Consider the following 19468-nt stretch of genomic DNA (forward strand, 5'->3'; position numbering starts at 1 on the left):
AGCTGTGGCCTAACCAGTGTTTTATACAGCTCCATCATAACCTCCTTGCTCTTATATTCTATGCCTCGGCTAATAAAGGCAAGTATCCCATATGCCTTCTTTACCACCTTATCTACCTGTTCCGCCGCCTTCAGGGATCTGTGAACTTGCACACCAAGATCCCTCTGACCCTCTGTCTTGCCTAGGGTCCTCCCATTCATTGTGTATTCCCTTGCCTTGTTAGTCCCTCCAAAGTGCATCACCTCGCACTTTTCCGGGTTAAATTCCATTTGCCACTGTTCCGCCCATCTGACCAACCCATCTATATCGTCCTGCAGACTGAGGCTATCCTCCTCGCTATTTACCACCCTACCAATTTTTGTATCATCAGCGAACTTACTGATCATACCTTTTACATTCATATCCAAGTCATTAATGTAGACCACAAACAGCAAGGGACCCAGCACCGATCCCTGTGGTACCCCACTGGCCACAGGCTTCCAGTCACAAAAACAACCTTCGACCATCACCCTCTGCCTTCTGCCACTAAGCCAGTTTTGTATCCAAAGTGCCAAGGCACCCTGGATTCCATGGGCTCGTACCTTCTTGACCAGTCTCCTGTGGGGGACTTTATCGAAGGCCTTACTGAAATCCATGTATACCACATCCACTGCGTTACCCTCATCCACACGCCTAGTCACTCCCTCAAAAAATTCAATCAAATTAGTCAGACATGATCTTCCCTTGACAAAGCCATGTTGACTATCCCTGATTAATCCTTGCTTCTCCAAGTGGAGACTAATTTTGTCCTTCAGAATTTTTTCCAATAATTTTCCTACCACTGATGTTAGGCTCACTGGCCTGTAGTTCCCCGGTTTTTCCCTACTCCCCTTCTTGAATAATGGTACTACATTAGCGGTTCTCCAGTCCTCTGGCACATCCCCTGTGGCCAGAGGGGTTCTGAATATATGTGTCAGAGCCCCTGCAATCTCCTCCTTTGCCTCACACAGTAGCCTGGGATACATTTCGTCCGGGCCTGGGGATTTATCCATTTTTAGGCCTGCTAAAACCGCCAATACCTCCTCCCGCTCGATGTTAATATGTTCGAGTATATCACAGTCCCCCTGCCGTATTTCTATGTCTACATCGTCCTTCTCCATAGTGAAAACAGATGCAAAAAATTCATTTAGAACCCCTCCTACATCTGCCGGCTCCACACACAGATTGCCATTTTTGTCCCTAATGGGCCCTATTTTTTCCCTAGTCATCCTCTTACCCTTAATATACTTATAAAACATCTTAGGATTTTCCTTTATTTTGCTCGCCAGTGTTATTTCATGGCCCCTCCTTGATCTCCTAATTTCTTTTTTAAGTATCCCCCTGCACTTTTTGTACTCCTCTAGGGCTTCCTCCGTCTTTAGCCTTTTGTATCTGCCAAAAGCCCTCCTTTTTTTCCTAATCCATTCTCGTATATCCCCTGACATCCAAGGTTCCCTGGAGTTCTTGGAACCACCCTTAACCTTTACAGTCCACAGTGTGAGCAACGAATACGGTATACTAGATTTGAGAAAGTACATGTAAATGATTGTTTCACCCAGAAGGACTGTTTGGGGCCTGGGTCAGAAGTGTGGGCAGGTGTTACATGTCCTACGCTTGCCTTGGAAGGAGCCAGGGGAAGGAGAGCAGTTCATCGGGGTGGTGGAAGAGTGAGCCATTGTGTCGCGGAGTTAACAATCCCTTCGAAGACGGGAGGGGAGGGAAAGATCTGTTTAGTGATGGGCAGTTACGGACTGGCTCCCCAATAGAGCTCGTGAATTATCATGTGATAATAATATCATGGGGGTGCCGTTTCATTGCGATGAGCGCCAAAAAGCTTAAAACTTGCTCTCCATTTCACCATAGAATTTATTAAAAAGAGAAACATAAGCAAGCAACTTTTAGGAAACACATTCATTATTTTGTACAATTCCTGCTAAGGTGAGACTTACCCAACTATCATTGTGAGGTCCAGCCTGAGAGGGGGCTCGGTGGCAAGTGCGAGTCCTCTGTGATTTGGGAATCGCGGCTCTCAGTGGCAGCCGTAACAGATCAAGCCCAGTGGTGCTGATTGCAACTTCCTCCCTCCCCCAGACAGTGAGGTGAAATTGCTATTTAAGCCTAGTCCCCAATATTGCGCCTGTGTACACAAAATTGTTGAGACTTAGAAAAAGAACAGATGATGTGACAATTACCCATCCGTTAATTGTGCAGCTGTACAATTTATTTAGAAACACTGAAAGATGCTTTGGTCGGGAAGCAGCGAGGGGAAATTGGAAACTGGTATATTGTGCCAACCTCATCGGGATTGCACAACAAATCTGCCACCCCGACCGGAATTTCTACCTTATAGTGTTTTTTCTCCAGTCTGTCAGTTACTATGTTGAATATTTTATTTATTCTGGTTTTAGATAGGTGCAAATTGTTCCTTTTAAACTTCTGAAAATCTTTGCAGTTATTAGTGTTAAGTACAGTAAAATCGGGATCCATTCATGGGGACATGTGGGAAATTTGCCGATTTCCTCTATACCCATTCCACCCCTACCTGAGGTGCTCTCTTGTTTCTTTTTGATGCAGTTTTTTAGGGAGGCTGCCCATGAATGGAGCAAAATAGAGATTTACGCTAGAGGTAGGAGACCTAACATTTTCTTTTCTTCAAACTGCATTGAGGGTACATTTTTTCTGAACAGCTTCTCCTCCAACAGCAATTTTCTTCATTACCAGTTGTGACCTCCTGTGGCATTGCACACGGGAAGTTTAAGATCAAGTGTAGTCTTCAGGTGAACCGGGGTTAAAGGCCATGAAATAATTGGAACAGGACATGTAGAAGTAATTCAGTCACCATTTTAAAGTCATACCTTTTGTCCTTATTTTTATATTTCCATTATCAATTCCTACATCCTCATTTATAATGGAAACCTGCCCATCTAAACTTGCCATGCTGTAAGTACACCCTTCCACTGGTGGAGATGTAATTACATCATGACTAGTTTCCACGGGCAATTTCCATTTATAAATATGGACATAGGAATTTATAATGGAACATTAACAGGAGGTGCAAGCAGACATAATATTTTTAATGTATTAATAGTTTGCCTTTGTGGGAGAAGATTTCCTCTGTGAGCTATGTGTTTATAAAGAACATTTCTAAAGAATTGGTTGGTAATTTTCCTAAACACAGCAAGTGCATCAAGGAAATCTTCCCTTCCATGCATGGTATCTACTCAAACTGAAACGCTAGCTTCTTCTAAATAAACCAAAATCATCCGTTCTACAAGAGGTCTGGCATCCTCAGCAGTAGCAGACAATATTTTGAGAAATCAGGGCTGGAAGCCTCTGACAATATTTTCTGGCTATTGACTTTTATAGTTTACCTTTTTTTAATATTGTATTCCATATATGATTGCAAAGCAGTCATTGATGTTAGGGGAAAATAGCATCATGTTGGAAAGTGTTAATGTAAAGCTAAATCTTTCAAGTCCTTTACAATGTAAAGCCAGGTTGATACCCCAACCCCCTCTTTGGAGGAGAGAGCAGACTAACACAAGTGAAAATAAGCCAATAATAACAAGTTACCTAATACTAAGCAATGATTGTAACTACTTCTAACAGGGACACCAGGGACCACCCCAGCCTAACAAAAACCCAGGTTCTAAAACCAAACAAATTCCTTCAACTCTTAAACATCCATTTTCCCAGTGTGTACATAGCATTGCCAATGAATCTAATGTACTAATGTTCCCATTGTGTATGTAAACTTTACAAAATGTCAGTAAAAAGCAACATCAGGTGACGAAAAGAGGGACTATGCTATCAAATATACTGTATATAATGCTATGTTTACAAACTGATGAGTTATGTTAAAACATTGAATAAAGTTGCGCAGAACTAAATCCCACGTCCTTCAATCTATATGCCAGACCTCCCCAATCTGCTGATCTGAGTTTATACCAGGCCTGCGAGAGAGTGTGCACCAAGGTTCTCTGATGATGCACTAGAGACCTTGGTGCAAGAGGTGGACAGAAGGAGGGACATCCTATATCCGGTGGGGGGGAGCAAGTGGCCCTCCAGACATATGCCCAAAAGGCAGTGGGAGGCAGCACAGGATGAAGTCAATGCCAGGCACATAGGACCACAAACATGGATGCAGTGCAGGAAGAAGTTAAATGCTTTGACACGAGTGGTCAAGGTGAGTGAGGTCAACTGTCAGGTGGCATCTCCTACCAACTGCATCACCAGCTGCATCCACTGCTCCATGCACTACACCCCCCATCATCCACATACCAACAAACTCTTTCCATCAGTACTCAACTCTTCCAATCAGATGCTTCCTCTCACCCTTACACATTAGCACTGTTGCAAGCCGCCCACCCACATCTCACAGGCCACACACACTGACAGCTTATTCAGTCATGACAGGCACATCACTCAGACACATGTCCCGCTTTCTTGCAGGAGAAGGTGACATTGGCATTTAGCCCCTTGAGCCTTTCCACCATTCAGTGAGATCATGGTTGATCTATGACCTAACTCCATATATCCCTTAATACCCTTGGTTCACAGAAATCTATCAATCTCAGATTTAGAATTCACAAGTGAGCTAGCATCAGCTGCCATTTGCAGAAGAGCGTTCCAAACTTCTACCACCCTTTGCGCATAGAAGTGTTTCCTAATTTCACCCCAGCTCTAAATGTTAGGCTATGTCCCCGCGTACTAGTGTTCAAGTATAGGACACCTCCAAAAACAGTTACAAATGCATCAGCAGCCAGAAGCAATAATCCAGCCACTAACTTGTAAATCCTGCATGGTCCCTTTAAATAGTGCTGGTGGGGGGTCCTCCAGGCACTCTAAGACATGTCCAGATATTCGCGGTTAAGACGGTGCGTTGAGTTGAGTGTTAAGTACCAAAATGGTGTCTATCACTTTAAATCAGCGTTGTACACTGATTGAAGCCATTTTCTCCTTACTTTACATGCTGCCGGCATTCTGCATGTGCTAAGAGCTATACCATGATGGCGCACGTCACGCTGGAAACTTATGTGCGCGGCCAAGACGCCACCTTGGCACTTCGGGAGGCCGCGTAGCACTGAAACAACGGGCGCCACACGGCCCAATTGCTAGCCCAAGCTATGTGTAACTATACTTTTTAGACTGAAGAAAAGTGTTAATTGACAAAGTTTCTTGTTTTTGATATACTTGAAGATGTACAGCTTGCATTAATGTAACCTCAGAGATATTACCCATAGAAGTAGGCAATTGCACCACAATAGTTCCAGGACATTGCTCCCACCTACACTTCCAGTTGTCATCTGTCTGGTTTTTGAGTGGGCTGGCTGCAAATTTCTACAGTGTTAACTGGATACTAAGGAGATGAAATTGGTTTTTGGCAAAAGTGTGAAAAAGGCGATAGCGAATCGGCAGCTTGTTTTACATCGTGCTCATTTCACCCCCATCAAATTCTGATTTAAAAAAAAATTAAAGTTCATTTTTTTCCCTCCCATTTAATTCTATAACTTCAGATGTTGGAGGCATTAGTTATTAACACTTTCACTGAATTTTCATCTTTAGCAAAGCAAAGTTGAGAACGGAAGCCATAATCTATCTTTGTCTAGTTTTATACTTGGAAAAAGTGGCAACCCTAACCCTACTCTCCCACTTCATTATGAAACATTGGCACACAACCATTTGGAACCATAATGACCAACAAGGTCTTGGGTTCAATTTCTGATTTGTGCTGAATTAGCTAACTTTAGCCTGGGAAGTAGATGGAGTGCCATTATTGGCCTCAGTGTCCCTGGGTACTGAAGGGAAAAATCTGCTTGGGCTCCTGACCTTGGTCACATTCCGTTGATGCCTGCTGCTCTTAGAAGAAAAAGTGCAAGAGGAGAAAATACGAAGGAAAATTGGTGGCAGAAAAAAGAAGTCAATATGGGATGTTTACATATAGTAAAATATGTTGACTGAGGAAACATTGAGTATTCAAAAAAGTAAACACATTATAACGTACTGTTTGATGTTTGCGCTTAACAACAAAATCAGATATCCAGATTACCACGTGTTTTTTTTCCATTTTGTTTATTTGATGATTTAAAGAAACAGCTTCAGGCTATGATTACATTAGATATAGATTTTCTTTCTGTGATAAACATAATTAAATTTGTTTGCCCTTTAGGTGACATACAAGCGGGACCTCTATGCAGCTGAATCGATTGTCAAGGGTATGTGTTCATGTATATGTCAAATTGAGCCATTTAAACTGCTCTCCTGAACTAAATGTGTCTAAACTCTGTTCCTAGCGTCACTGAATGTTGGACGTGCTTGGACTGTGGTGGCAGACTGAGCTGAGATGTATTGCAAAACTAGGACCATTATTAAATATCAGTCTGGCAGCAGTCACTGTTATAGACTGTCTACAGACACAAATAGTGACTTGAGAGCAGTTATTTAAAACATAGGAATTGTTACATCCTGGTGAACAGAAGTGTATGCATTTTTAAAGTTTGTTTCACTAGCCTAGTTTTGCTAATTTTAATTAACCTGGTGGAAATCATTTAAAAAGTAAACAGTATTAATTGAATCTAACAAAATATAAATTACTTCTGTGTATCCTGGTCAAGAAATGCATTGAAATTTTGGTTCCTCAAACCTATCCAGTTGTATGGCAGCCTAGCAAAATTGTTTCTGGGTCCTTTTCTCTTTACACTTCTCATAACATGTTGTGCAGGATTTATTATTATTAAATTTGCTGTCGACACACTGAGCGGCCAGGTGATAAATATAAGCGATAGCAGCCAAAGACATCTGGACAAATTAGGCAGACACCAGCTGAATTATAATGTGGATAAGTGCAAAGTTACACACAAGAACCAAGAAATATAGATATACAATAAGTGGGTGTCCATTAGTAAAGGAGAAAAGGTATTTCTGTGTGTTTATTGGCCATTCACTGAAATTTTTCAGTCAGTGTGGAACAGTTATAAACAAGGCGAACCCTGTCCTAAGGGAAATTTATTATATCTTGAAGCAAATAATTCTGCCCCCCCCCCCCCACTGCATTTTGGCCTCTTTTCTCATCTCCTAACGGCAATGACACATGCTGGGAGATGTTATTTATAGGCAGAAGGAGCAGCTCTCTGGTACCTTGCCCAGGTGGCCATTCTTCAAGTGTGAGCTTAGATAGTGAATGTTGACAAGATGACACTAGGTAAGGAGTGGAAGCATCATAGTAGGGCTGCCGGCCCTCCCGGATTGACTTTGAGTCTCCAGGATTTGAAGATTAATCTCCAGGACACTGCTGCTAGCAACCAGAGAGAAAAATCATAGGGGCGTTAAAAAAAAATTGTTCTTTCTCTTCATTTTCTTTGAACACTTTTGCTTATTAGTTATAAAAATATTAGAGAATTGGGAGGGGGTGGTAAAAAGGCTGTTTAACTGAGAGTCAAGAATCATCCAATCGGGTAACGTTTCCCAATTGGCGTGGGAAGGTGGTGGGCCGTGAGGATGTACATGTTGGGTGACCAATGAAGGGAGTGTGAGGGCGGGGCGGTTGGAGGCAGGAGCTTATGCGATGAAACCTCCAGGAATATATCCAACCAGAGTTGGCAACCCTACATCATAGTAACCCTGTCCTCACCCAGTACCCACAGAAATACATTTTCCAATGGGGGTCACTAGGTAATAATTGATAGCAGAAGCTTTGGCTATAGTCCCCCACCCCTCCAATTGCAGAGATGTTAAGGCCTATTTTGGGGTCGTGGTTGAGATCATCTGACTGTACAGATTAAGGGATTAAACCTTGGACCTCCATAGCATGTACAGCTCAGTGCCTCACCTTTCAGAGTATTTACTTACCAAACTACTGGGGCAATCTGAAACCAACTGTATAACATCACCATGAGCCCAGTGTGCAGTTTTGGAGATCTATCTTCAAAACTACATTGACAACGATTCAGAGGGGACCAAGAAGTAAAAATTCCAGGCTTAGGTTTCCAAGTTATGAAGAAAGGACTAAGAACTGTTTTTTTAAAAATAGAGTAAAGAAATTTGGAAGGAGATAATCCAGGTTTCTTTGAGAAGGATGGATGTAAGCAGGTAATTTAACCTGGACTGGGAGCACGAAAAGAAATGAATAGGCTTCAAGTAAAACTAGAGAGTAGAGGAATTAGTGATTATATGAAACCCAGTGAAACAGTTAATGCTGGATCAATATCTGGTTTGTATTGGGATTGAATGTTATAAGGATAAATCCAGACAGAGATGATCAAATGCTATTTGGAAAGTTGTGGTTACTGAACTGCTTGGACTAAAGAAATGTAATACAAATAGAGAAAGAAGCAGCCACAGATGAACAATGTAAGTGATAAAGCTTAGATAAAATTTTGGAGTTGCTCTTTACCATTTTGAGGAGATAGGGAGACGCTTTGCACACTTCAGGAGGTTAAATAGGTTTGGTAGAATCTACAAGACAGTGGACTATCAGTGATCTGGTGAAGGAATGGAACAAGCTTGATGGGCCTAAGACCCTTTTGCCTTTTCACGCTTTCTAATGTTCTTAAATATGTCCAGACCAGCTCAGGTATGTGGAAAAACAGACCGTAGAGAAAGCTGGTGGAGGAGTGAGTTTCTTCAACTACATGAACTAGTCTCAATGTAGTCTGGTCCAGAAGTACTGAAGTAAACTTAGTGACATAACAAATTTGTTTTCATATCACTCAAACTAGAAGAATCATTCCTCTTTTCTTCTCTTTAAAAATATATTCAGCATTGAGATCTTTTAACCAACACTGTAATAAAATGTCCCTGTTTTCGAAAGAATGTGAATGAGTTAAAATTAAGGCTGTGTTTGACGTTTTGTTCCCTGTGCTGTATTAGTAGGGCGTGCAGACCTGTACAACATTGTACAAGAGGGAGTGCTGCGGTTTTAGATTGTCTGCACAACTTGTGTAAATCACATGGTTGTATTACTTTTGGCAGTCAGCAATTTCTGTAGACGTCTGGGTGACCTTAAAAGGTCTTTGCTGTGCAAGTACAGCAGTTCTTTGTTTTATTTAATTAATTACAAATCCATTATCAGATAATGTCACTCTATTTGTTTTTAATCGCTCAACAGTGCAAAATATATAAAATATACAATGTACTGCTGGAGGTAGTACATATTTTAACAGTGTAACTAAATTTTCTTCAGCAAAAATAAGTGTCTCCTATGAGTTTCAAAGCAACTTTCTAGCATTATACTCATTAGATACATTGTACACTACTATATACAAGCAATAATATTTTCTTTAATTTTGTAGTGAATTATTTCCTAGTATCACCGCCGTTCATATCATGTAGTACAATACCACTTGGTCTGTTGATCTCTGCCAGAGTAGTTTAAAAAGCGTACTGCTGGTTATAGAATTATTAAACAGAGAGGAATAAAAAGACAACAGGCGATAAAGACAGGAACAGGTGCGATGGATTATAAATTAACAAAAACCCTAGACTATTTTATCTGCTGCTGTTATTTAACCACTCACATCAGTAGTTTATTTGTCACTTCTAAAAACACTATCTGCAAGAGTGATGAAACACCTTTTTATATTTTTAAAGTATTTTTATTCTCCCTTTTTAATATTTTATGTAACTAATTTTGGTTTCTTTCTTGAACAATAATCACCCACTACCCCTGAAAAGTATCTTAGGAATTATCAATGGAAAAGTGTTACTTTTGCGTATATTATAAACAGTTACATACTTGGGACCTTATTTCAAGACATTAACACTATTCACCATTTTGTAAAACTCAGAACATATTATTATCATTCATTTATCGAGTTTATTCATTTAAGAAGAAACAAAAGACTCTAACTTATATAGAACATCTGTTGGAAACATCTCAAATGCTTCACCTATAATGAATTACTTTGAAATGGGGCTGTTATGTAAGCAAATGTGTCATCCATTTTGCTCACAGTATAATCCCACAAATAGCAATGAAATGAATGGCCATTTGATGTTCCTTTATTGCTGCTTATTAAGGGAGGTATGTTGACCAGGACACCAAAAGAACTCCCTGTTCTTCTTTGAAATGTTGCCAAGAGATCTTTAACGTCCACTTGAACCATTGGAATAGGTCGATGGAGCTTTGGTTTAGCATCTCAACTGAAGGATGGCACCTCCAATAGTTTATCACTCTTGTCAGCCCTGCACTGGAGTGCAATATTAGATTATGTGCTCCTATAGTGGGTCTCAAAGCTAGAACCTGTTGACTCTGATGTGAGAATGCTACCAACTGAGCCAATGTGAAAATCTTTTGGTAGGAATAATTGCATAGTGATCAGGATTAGGAGTTGTTTATGTTTCCCTTTTCAGCCCTGGGGCCAGTTGTAGCATCCCTTCTGCTCCTGCTGCTGAAATCAACTAGTTCATAACAGACCTAGGATTGAACCAGGGACCTTCATGGTGCTGTGTGGCTCAATTACACACTTGTTAATGCATTTACCAACTGACCCATTCGAACGGGTTGGTTCTTTTTAAAAAAACAACATGCTTATATATTGCAAATCTATCATAATTAATAAAGCAGGTTTTTTTAAAATGAGACAGAGAAAGAGGTCACACTTTTTCACAAGCAACAGCACTTGTGGTTAGAACTACATAGAATTAGATAGAATTTTACAGCACAGAAACAGGGCCATTTGGCCCAACAGGTCGATGCTGGTGTTTATGGTCCATGCAAGCCTCCTCCCACCTTACTTCATATAATCCTATCAACATACCCTTCTAATCCTTTCTCCCTCATATACTTATCTAGCTTCCTCTTAAATGCATCAATGCTATCCGCCTCAACTACTCCATGTGGTAATGGGTTCCACATTCTAACTACACTAAGAACATAAGAAATAGGAGCAGGAGTAGGCCATACGGCTCCTTGAGCCTGCTCCACCATTCAATAAGATCATGGCTGATCTTTGACTTGAACTTCACTTTCCCGCCCTTAGAGTCCAAAAATCTATCAATCTCAGTCTTGAATATACTCAATGACTGAGCATCCACAACCCTCTGGGGTAGAGAATTCCAAAGATTCATGACCCTCTGAGTGAAGAAATTCCTCCTCATCTCAGTCCTAAATGTCCGACCCCTTATCCTGAGACTATGTTCCCTAGTTCTAGACTCTCCAGCTAGGGGAAACAGCCTCTCAGCATCTACCTTGTCAAGCCCTCTCAGAACCTTATATGTTTCAGTGAGATCACCTCTCATTCTTCTAAACTCCAGTGAGGACATGCCTAGTCTACTCAATCTTTCCTCATAGGACAATCCTCTCATCCCAGGAATTAATCAAGTGAACCTTCGTTGCACCGCCTCTAAGGCAAGTATATCCTTCCTTAGATAAGGAGACCACAACTTTACACAGTACTCCAGGTGTGGTCTAACCAAAGCCCTGTACAATTGCAGCGACACTTCCTTACTCTTGTACTCCAACCCCCTTGCAATAAAGGCCAACATACTATTTGCCTTCCTAATTGCTTGCTGTACTTGCATGTTAACTTTCTGAGTTTTGTGTACAAGGACACCCAAATCCCCCTGAACTCCAACATTTAATAGTTTCTCACCATTTAAAAAATGTTCTGTTTTTCTATTTTTCCTACCAAAGTGAATTACCTCACATTTCCTCACATTATACTTCATCTGCCACCTTCTTGCCCACTCACTTGACCTGTCGATATCCCTTTGCAGACTCTTTGCATCCTCTTTTCAGCTTACTTTCCCACCTAGCATTGGTATCATCAGCAAACTTGGATACATTACACTCGGTGTCTTCATGTAAGTCATTAATATAGATTGTAAAAAGCTGAGGCCTAAGCACCGATCCCTGCGACACCCCACTAGTTACAAGCTGCCAACCTGAAAATGATCCGTTTATTTCTACTCTTTGCTTTCTATCTGTTAACCAATCCTCTATCCATGCTAATATATTACTCCCAATCCCATGACCCCTAATATTGTGTAACAACTTCTTATGTGGCAGTTTATCGAATACCTTTTGAAAATCCAAATATACTACATCCACTGTTCCCCCTTATCTACCCTGCTAGTTACATCCTCAAACAACTCTAATAGATTTGTCAAACATGATTTCCCTTTCATGAAACCGTGTTGACTCTGCCTAATCAGGTTATGATTTTCTTAGTTATGACATCCTTAATAATAGATTCTAGCATTTTCTCTACTACTGATATCAGGCTAACTGGCCTATAGTTCCCTGTTTTCTCTCTCCGTCCTTTCTTGATTAGCGGGGTTACATTTGCTACCTTCCAATCCACAGGGACCATTCTAGAATCTAGGGAATTCTGGAATATCAAAAGCAGCCAGTTCTTTTACAACCCTAGGATGTAGGCCATCAGGTCCTGAGGATTTGTCGGCTTTTAGTCCCATTAATTTTTCTAAAACTTTTTCTTTACTACTCTTAATTACTTTAAGTTGCTCCCTCTCATTAGACCCTTGGTTCCCCACTATTTCTGATATGTTTTTTGTGTCTTCTACTGTGACGACAGATATAAAATATTTGTTTAACGTCTCTGCCATTTCCTTATTCCCCATTATAATTTCTCCTGTCTCTGCCTCTAAGGGACCAATGTTTAGTTTCGCTAATCTCTTCCTTTTTATATACTTGTAGAAGCTTTTACAATCTGTTTTTTTATTTCTTGCTAGTTTAATCTCATATTCAATTTTCTCTCTCTATCAATTTCTTGGTTATCCTTTGCTGATTTCTAATACCTTCCCAATCCTCAGGCTTACTACTCTTTTTTGTAACATTGTAAACCTCTTTCTTTTAATCTAATACTATCCTTAACTTCTTTAGTTAGCCACTGTTGGATCATTTTTCCTGTGGCGTTTTTATTCCTTAAGGGTATGTATATTCATTGGGAATTTCAAATTATTTCTTTAAAACTTCGCCATTGCTTATCTACTGTCATATCTTTTAAACTAATTTCCCAATCTACCTTAGCCAACTCGCCCCTCATTCCTACATAATTGGCCTTGTTTAAATTTAAGAACCTAGTTTCGGACTTAACTACATCACTCTCAAACTCAATATTAAATTCTATCATATTATGATCACCCATTCCTCAGAGGATGCTTTGTTATAAGATTTCTAATTAACCCTATCTCATTACACAATACTAGATCTATGATAGCCTCTTGCCTAGTTGGATCCTTGAATATTGTTCAAGAAAATTGTCTCTGATGTATTCCATGAACTCGCCCTCCAAACTACTTTTGCCAATTTGGTTTGCCCAGTCTATATGAAGATTAAAGTCCCCCACAATTATTGCATTACCCTTGTTACACGCTCCTCTAATTTCCTGGTTTATACTCTGTCCAACACTACAACTACTGTTATGTGACCTGTAAATTACCCTCACCAGTGTTTTCTGCCCCATGTCATTTCTTAGCTCCACCCATACTGATTCTACATCCTGATTTTCTGAGCTAAGATTTTTTCTCACTACTGTCTTTATCTCATCCTCTGGCAAAGAAGTTTCTCCTGAATTTCCTATTGGATTTATTAGTGACTATCTTATGTTTATGGCCCCTAGTTTTGGACTCCCCTACAAATAGAATCATCTTTTCTTCGTCAACTTTATCGAACCCCTTCATAATTTTCAAGAACGCTATCAGATCAACTTTCAGTCTTCTCTTTTCTTTTCTGAATACCTAATAAAAAAGGAAAACACGAGAGAATAACATATGTTCTATTACTGTCGAGGATAGAATGGCCTCTCACCTCTTATGATGAAAGAGCACCAGCTCTACAATCTCAGTCTGCCACAGCAACCCCTGTAGCTTCAGGGAGTGCACCAACTAATATACAGTTTTAAATTACATATAGACAAACAAGACAAAGTCTCGTGCTTCAGGTGTGCTAAAAGGCCAGTAAATTGAACCCTCCACACCTGTCTTACAATAAGATTAAACAAAAGAAATGGTCCACAAACAAATGAGTGGGTAATGACATACACAGGTTGTGTTCAACTTAGTGACATGTTCCAAAACATCAGAAAATAATTCAACATCATCAAGATTATTGAGATTTCAGCCTCAGCAGAAATAAGTAATACGTAGAGGGTAAAATTACAAAGATTTGCTGCAGTTGTGTAATTGTAAGATCGCAGAAGTACAGAGGAGTTCAGTTGTTCTTATTGTACCGAGAGTGCATTAAATAAGAATTATTTTTTTCTAATTTATTTTTCCCCCAAATGTAAACTTGGCTAAGTGGTAACATTCTTACTTCTGATTCAGAAAGTTATGGATCCACGCCCTATTCCAGGACTTGAGCACATAATCGAGGCTGACACTTGAGTGTAGTACTGAGAGACGTTAAACTGAAACCCTGTCTGCCTGTTCGGGGAAAGGTAAGATCACGTGGCATTATTGAAATAAGTGCAGTGAGTTCTTCTGATGTCTTGGCCAACATTTTTCCCTCAACCAACACTACCAAAACGTCCAAAAATGCTTCACAGTCAATGAAATACTTTCGAAGTGCAGTCATTGTTTTAATGTAGGGAAATGCAGCAGTCAATTTGTACACAGCAAGTTCCACAAACAACAGTGAGATTAATGACCAGATAATCTGTTTTGGTGGTGATAGTTGAGGGATAGATATTGACCAGGACACTGGGCGAACTCCCCTGCTCTTCTTCGAATGGTGCCACGGGTCCACCTGAGAGGGCAGATGGGGCCTTGGTTTAACGTCTCATCCAAAAGACTTTACTTGATGAACTTTCTGTGAGGTCAGATGCATTACAACTAATAAATAACTGAGGAGCAAATTGGAACACACCTACAAAATGCGATTGAACCCCTTTTTAAGCTGCTAACAATGCACTTTATGGGCTCAAACCTATTAACGTTGGCTAATGCTGCCAGGCAGTATTCTTTTTGTTCTGACTCATGTAAAAATATAAGAAATGCAAAATATGCAGAAGGCCTTTTTACTTATTAAAAATAGAAGCTTGTGTTCAAATAATTACTTGTGGGAGTGACCCTTGCAGCCCTATTTGTGCAAGTCAGATACTGCCCTTGAATGGAGCACAGGTCAGAGGTATGGTAGCCTTAGGCATAGTTTCATGATTAGGGATCAGTAAATTTACTTTGCACAGTGCCTCAATAAGAGGTGTATTCGGCGAGAAAACATTTATCCCATCTTACATAGGAAATATAATAAAAATGTTTAAAAGGGAAAAATTTGTAAATGATAGCAGTCTGAAAGAAAAATTAGAAATACACAGGTCTGTCTGCATCTGAAAAAAAGAAAATGGATTAATCTTTTGGATAAAGAACCTTCACCTGTTCTGATGAAGGGTCGCACTGGAATAGTAAACTGTCTTTTTAGATGCTGATTGACTCGTTGTGCTTCCAACATTTTCTGCATTTATTTTCACTGGATTTAAATAATGTCTATTATATGGAGGATGTCTTGCAAGCTTGGGTATGTAGGTTCATGACATTTATAGACTTATTACTATTTTGCACTGGAAATAATTAACAAAGTATGCAAATATTCCTCAACTAACAGTATTAACCAATTTCTGTGCTCAGTTGGGAAAAAGGCTCACACACCATAATTTATTAATACATCTCACGCTCAAACTTACTTCTTGAGTTCCCAGTTTGAATACAAATATTGTATGAAAAATTCAAGATCAATCATGTCATACTAACACAGATTAAATATCAGGTGTAGTAAATTTTGACAGTCCCGTTAGTAATATCCTTAACATATAATTGTTCATAATTATATTTTAATATAATTTAATGCTACTATCCTTCAGCTCTGCTGTCTCAAATGCAGATATGCTATATTACAGTAATGTACTTGATGGGCTTGACATCAATGGCAATACATAGAATCATGGAAAGATTACAGCAAGGAAGGAGGTCACTCGGCCCATCGAGTCCACGCCGGCTCTATGCAAGAGCAGTCCAGCTAGTTCCACTCCCCCGCCCAATCCCCTTGGCCCTGAATTTTTTTCCTTTTAAGTACTTATCCAGTTCCCTTTTAAAGGCCATGATTGAATCTCCATCATCCCCTCGGGCTGTGCATTCCAGACCCTAACCACTCGCTGTGTAAAAACGTTTTTCCTCATGTCACCTTTGGTTCTTTTGCCAATCACCTTAATTTATGTCCTCTGGTCCTTGACACTTCCACCACTGGGAACAGTTTCTCTCTATCTACTCTGTCTAGACCTTCATGATTTTGAATACCTCTATCAAATCTCCTCACAACCGCTGGAGGAAAGTCCTAGGCAACAAAGGTCCAAATTTTTCTATTCGGGCCTGGAGGAGCGCTCATTCTTCTCTTGGCCCACAAAGGGAAATAAAAAACTTACCTGGTGGCCTTTTCAGCTTCTAAATCTGCTTCCCACGAGCCTTCAACTGGCAAGAAAGCAGCGGCGGCCAAATCACTTTCTGGGCCCAATGCTGTCATTGGACTCTAATTAGCTTATGTGAATTGGGACCCTGTCAGCTTAGGGCAGGTGTCTTAGCTACCTGTACAGAAGCATCCCTTAAAATTGGAAATAACGGGATCTGGGCGGTTTTCCGGTGGGTAAGTAACCTGGGACATTTTAACTGCCCATCCGTCTGGTTTCCACTGGGCGGGTAGGATTAAAATCCTCCCCAGACCTCCAGGTAAATCAGTGGAGGTGGAATCTTCTGAAACAATTGGATGCTAAAATGCAGGTTTAGGATCTGTCTGAATGAATGAACGAAGCCTTTCATGTCCTCAGAATGTCCAAAAATGGAATACAAAACATGTTTGCCCATAGAATAGTTGCTAACATAAAAGTCCAGGAGGTAATGCGTTACCCAGTGTGAGATTGTCTGAGTTTTTCTCAGTGGAAGCATAGATTCTCTAATTTTCCCTTCGATCAAACAAGACTCCATATGGGGATTGGAGTCTTGTAATTTCAGGGCATCATTCACACGTGATGTACGGCCACAAGGGTGAGGTACCAGAGGGATGCGGACAAATGCAGAACTGTACTCCAGCAAGAATCACTGCCTTCAGGAGAGGAAGGGAGAAAAGAGGGGAAAAAAAAGCACAGGTGTGGGAGCAGGTTTTTCGCCTACCTGCCCTCTTAGCCGTAGGTGGTGTGTAGAAGAAAATGAAGGGGAAAAGTTCCTTACAAGGAGGAGAATAAAACATTTTTCACTGAGAAAGTAGCAAAAAAAAAACTCACCTTAATTTGTCTTTCTCCCCATAGAAAATCTTTCTAAGAGTGTTTGTATCATCACTGGAATGCAGGAAGAACCAATTCAATTGGGTTGTTTGCTACAAGAGGCCTTACAACTGGCGATGAAGGTCAGTCAAGTTTAGTGTTTGTGAAACATCATAACATGTTATGCATTCATCTTTACGTACTGGATTGCTTGTCACAATGTAGAACTCCAGTAAGACTTATAGCATCAAAGTGGTCCCATAGTCCATTAAATATGGCACAGCCACTACATGAGCTATTGAATCTTGCCATATTCCATATGTTTGGGTCAGCTGTACGTGCATCACCAAGCATAGTCATGTGTTGCTCCACCATTCTAGAAATACATTGTAGCATAAATGCAAGCTTCTTCTTAGTCAAAAATACTGCTAAATAATAATAAAGGCCAGAATGATAACAGGGCTAAAATGATTAAATCATGAGGACAGGTTGCATAGACTAGTTTTGTATTCCCTTGAGTATAGAAGATTAAGGGATGATCTATTTGAGGTGTTTAAGATGATTAAAGGATTTGATAGGGTAAATAGAGAGAAACTATTTCCTCTGGTTGTGGGGGGGGGTCCCAGACAAAGTGGCACAACCTTAAAATTAGAGGTAGGCCGTTCAAGGGTGATGTCAGGAAGCACTTCTTCACACAAGGGGTAGTGGAAATCTGGAACTGTCTTCCCCAAAAAGCTGTTGAGACTAGGTCAATTGAAAATTTCATAACAGAGATTGATAATTTTTTGTTAGGCCAGGGTATAAAGGGATATGGAATCAAAGCGGGTCGATGGAGATAAGATACAGATCAACCATGATCTAATTGAATGGCGGAACAGGCTCAAGGGGCTGAATGGCCTACTCCTGTTCCTATCTTCCTAAGGCATGCCGAGAGTATAAATGGAATATATGCAACAGCAGATTATTTGATTATGATGTATTTAAGAACGTAAGAACATAAGAAATAAGCGCAGGAGTAGGCCATCCAGCCCCTCGAGCCTGCTCCGCCATTCAACAAGATCATGGTTGATCTTCTACCTCAACGCCATTTTCCTGCACCATCCCCATAATCCCTTGATGCCTTTAATATCTAGAAATCTATCGATCTCTGTTTTGAATGTATTCAATGATTGATCCTCCACAGCCATCTTGGGTAGAGAATTCCAAAGATTCACCACCCTCTGAGTGAAGAAATTTCTCCTCATCTCAGTCCTAAATGGCCTACCCCTTATTCTGAGACTGTGACCCTTGATTCTAGATTCCCCAGCCAGGGGAAACATCCTCCCTGCATCTACTCTGTTGAGCCCTGTAAGAATTTTGTATGTTTCAATGAGATCACCTCTCATTCTTCTAAACTGTAGAGAATACACGCCTAGTCCATTCAATCTCTCCTCATACGACAATCCCGCCATCCCAGGAATCAGTCTGATGAACCTTCGTTGCACTCCCTCTATGGCAAGTATATCCTTTCTTAGGAAAGGAGACCAAAATTGTACACAATACTCCAGGTGCGGTATCACCAAGGCCCTATATAATTGCAGTAAGACATCTTTACTCCTGGTGTTTTTAGCTTGTGTGTTGACTGTTGTAACTCATTGATAACTTTGCAGCTTGTGTTGACTGGACACTTGGGGGGTGATTTTAGGAGGCAATTGTGGGTGCATTGGGGGCGTGGAGGCTCCGAAAATCGCGGAAATCCCATTCGGGTTCGTAAGCCGGCTCCAATCTGTCGACTTCCGAGTTTCCCAGGGACTCACCTGTGTGCGCGGGGGCGACCCGCAAACGGAAGTCCCACCGGCTTTAATTTAGTTAAAGAGCCAAATGTACCTAATTGAGGTACTTAAGGCACTTTACCTGTGATAGAGTAAGTCATTAGAACGATTTTTAACTTACCTGGGCGGCTTGCCCACCGCTCCTGAATCAAGTCTGGTGAAACCAGGTGTGAAGGGCCAGATCGGAACAAGAAACTAAATAAATTAAATAAAAAACCCTAGACGGAAGTGAAAACACTAAATGAACCTACCTTTGCACCCTGCGCCGATGTCCGATGTCTCCCGCTCCGATGTTCCCCTCTTCACCCCCCTGATGTTCCCGTCTTCACCCCCCCGATGTCCTCCTCTTCATCCCCCTGATGTCCTCCTCTTCATCCCCCTGATGTCCCCCTCTTCATCCCCCTGATGTCTCCCTCTCCCCCGCCGATCTTCCCC

At 40.7% G+C, this 19468-nt stretch overlaps 1 protein-coding gene across 1 annotated transcript in view; it reads left to right on the forward strand.

Moving 5' to 3' along the window:
• The window catches only part of crppa (CDP-L-ribitol pyrophosphorylase A), a 324300-nt gene that overhangs the window by 88832 nt on the left and 216000 nt on the right, over positions 1-19468 (forward strand). The window contains exons 5-6 of the mRNA XM_068003843.1: positions 6188-6233; positions 17268-17365. Of these exons, the coding sequence (XP_067859944.1) occupies positions 6188-6233; positions 17268-17365 (144 nt within the window). The remainder of the gene's footprint in view (positions 1-6187; positions 6234-17267; positions 17366-19468) is intronic.

This window comes from Heptranchias perlo, chromosome 2 (assembly GCF_035084215.1).
Source record: "Heptranchias perlo isolate sHepPer1 chromosome 2, sHepPer1.hap1, whole genome shotgun sequence".
In the NCBI taxonomy this organism is placed as follows: domain Eukaryota; kingdom Metazoa; phylum Chordata; class Chondrichthyes; order Hexanchiformes; family Hexanchidae; genus Heptranchias; species Heptranchias perlo.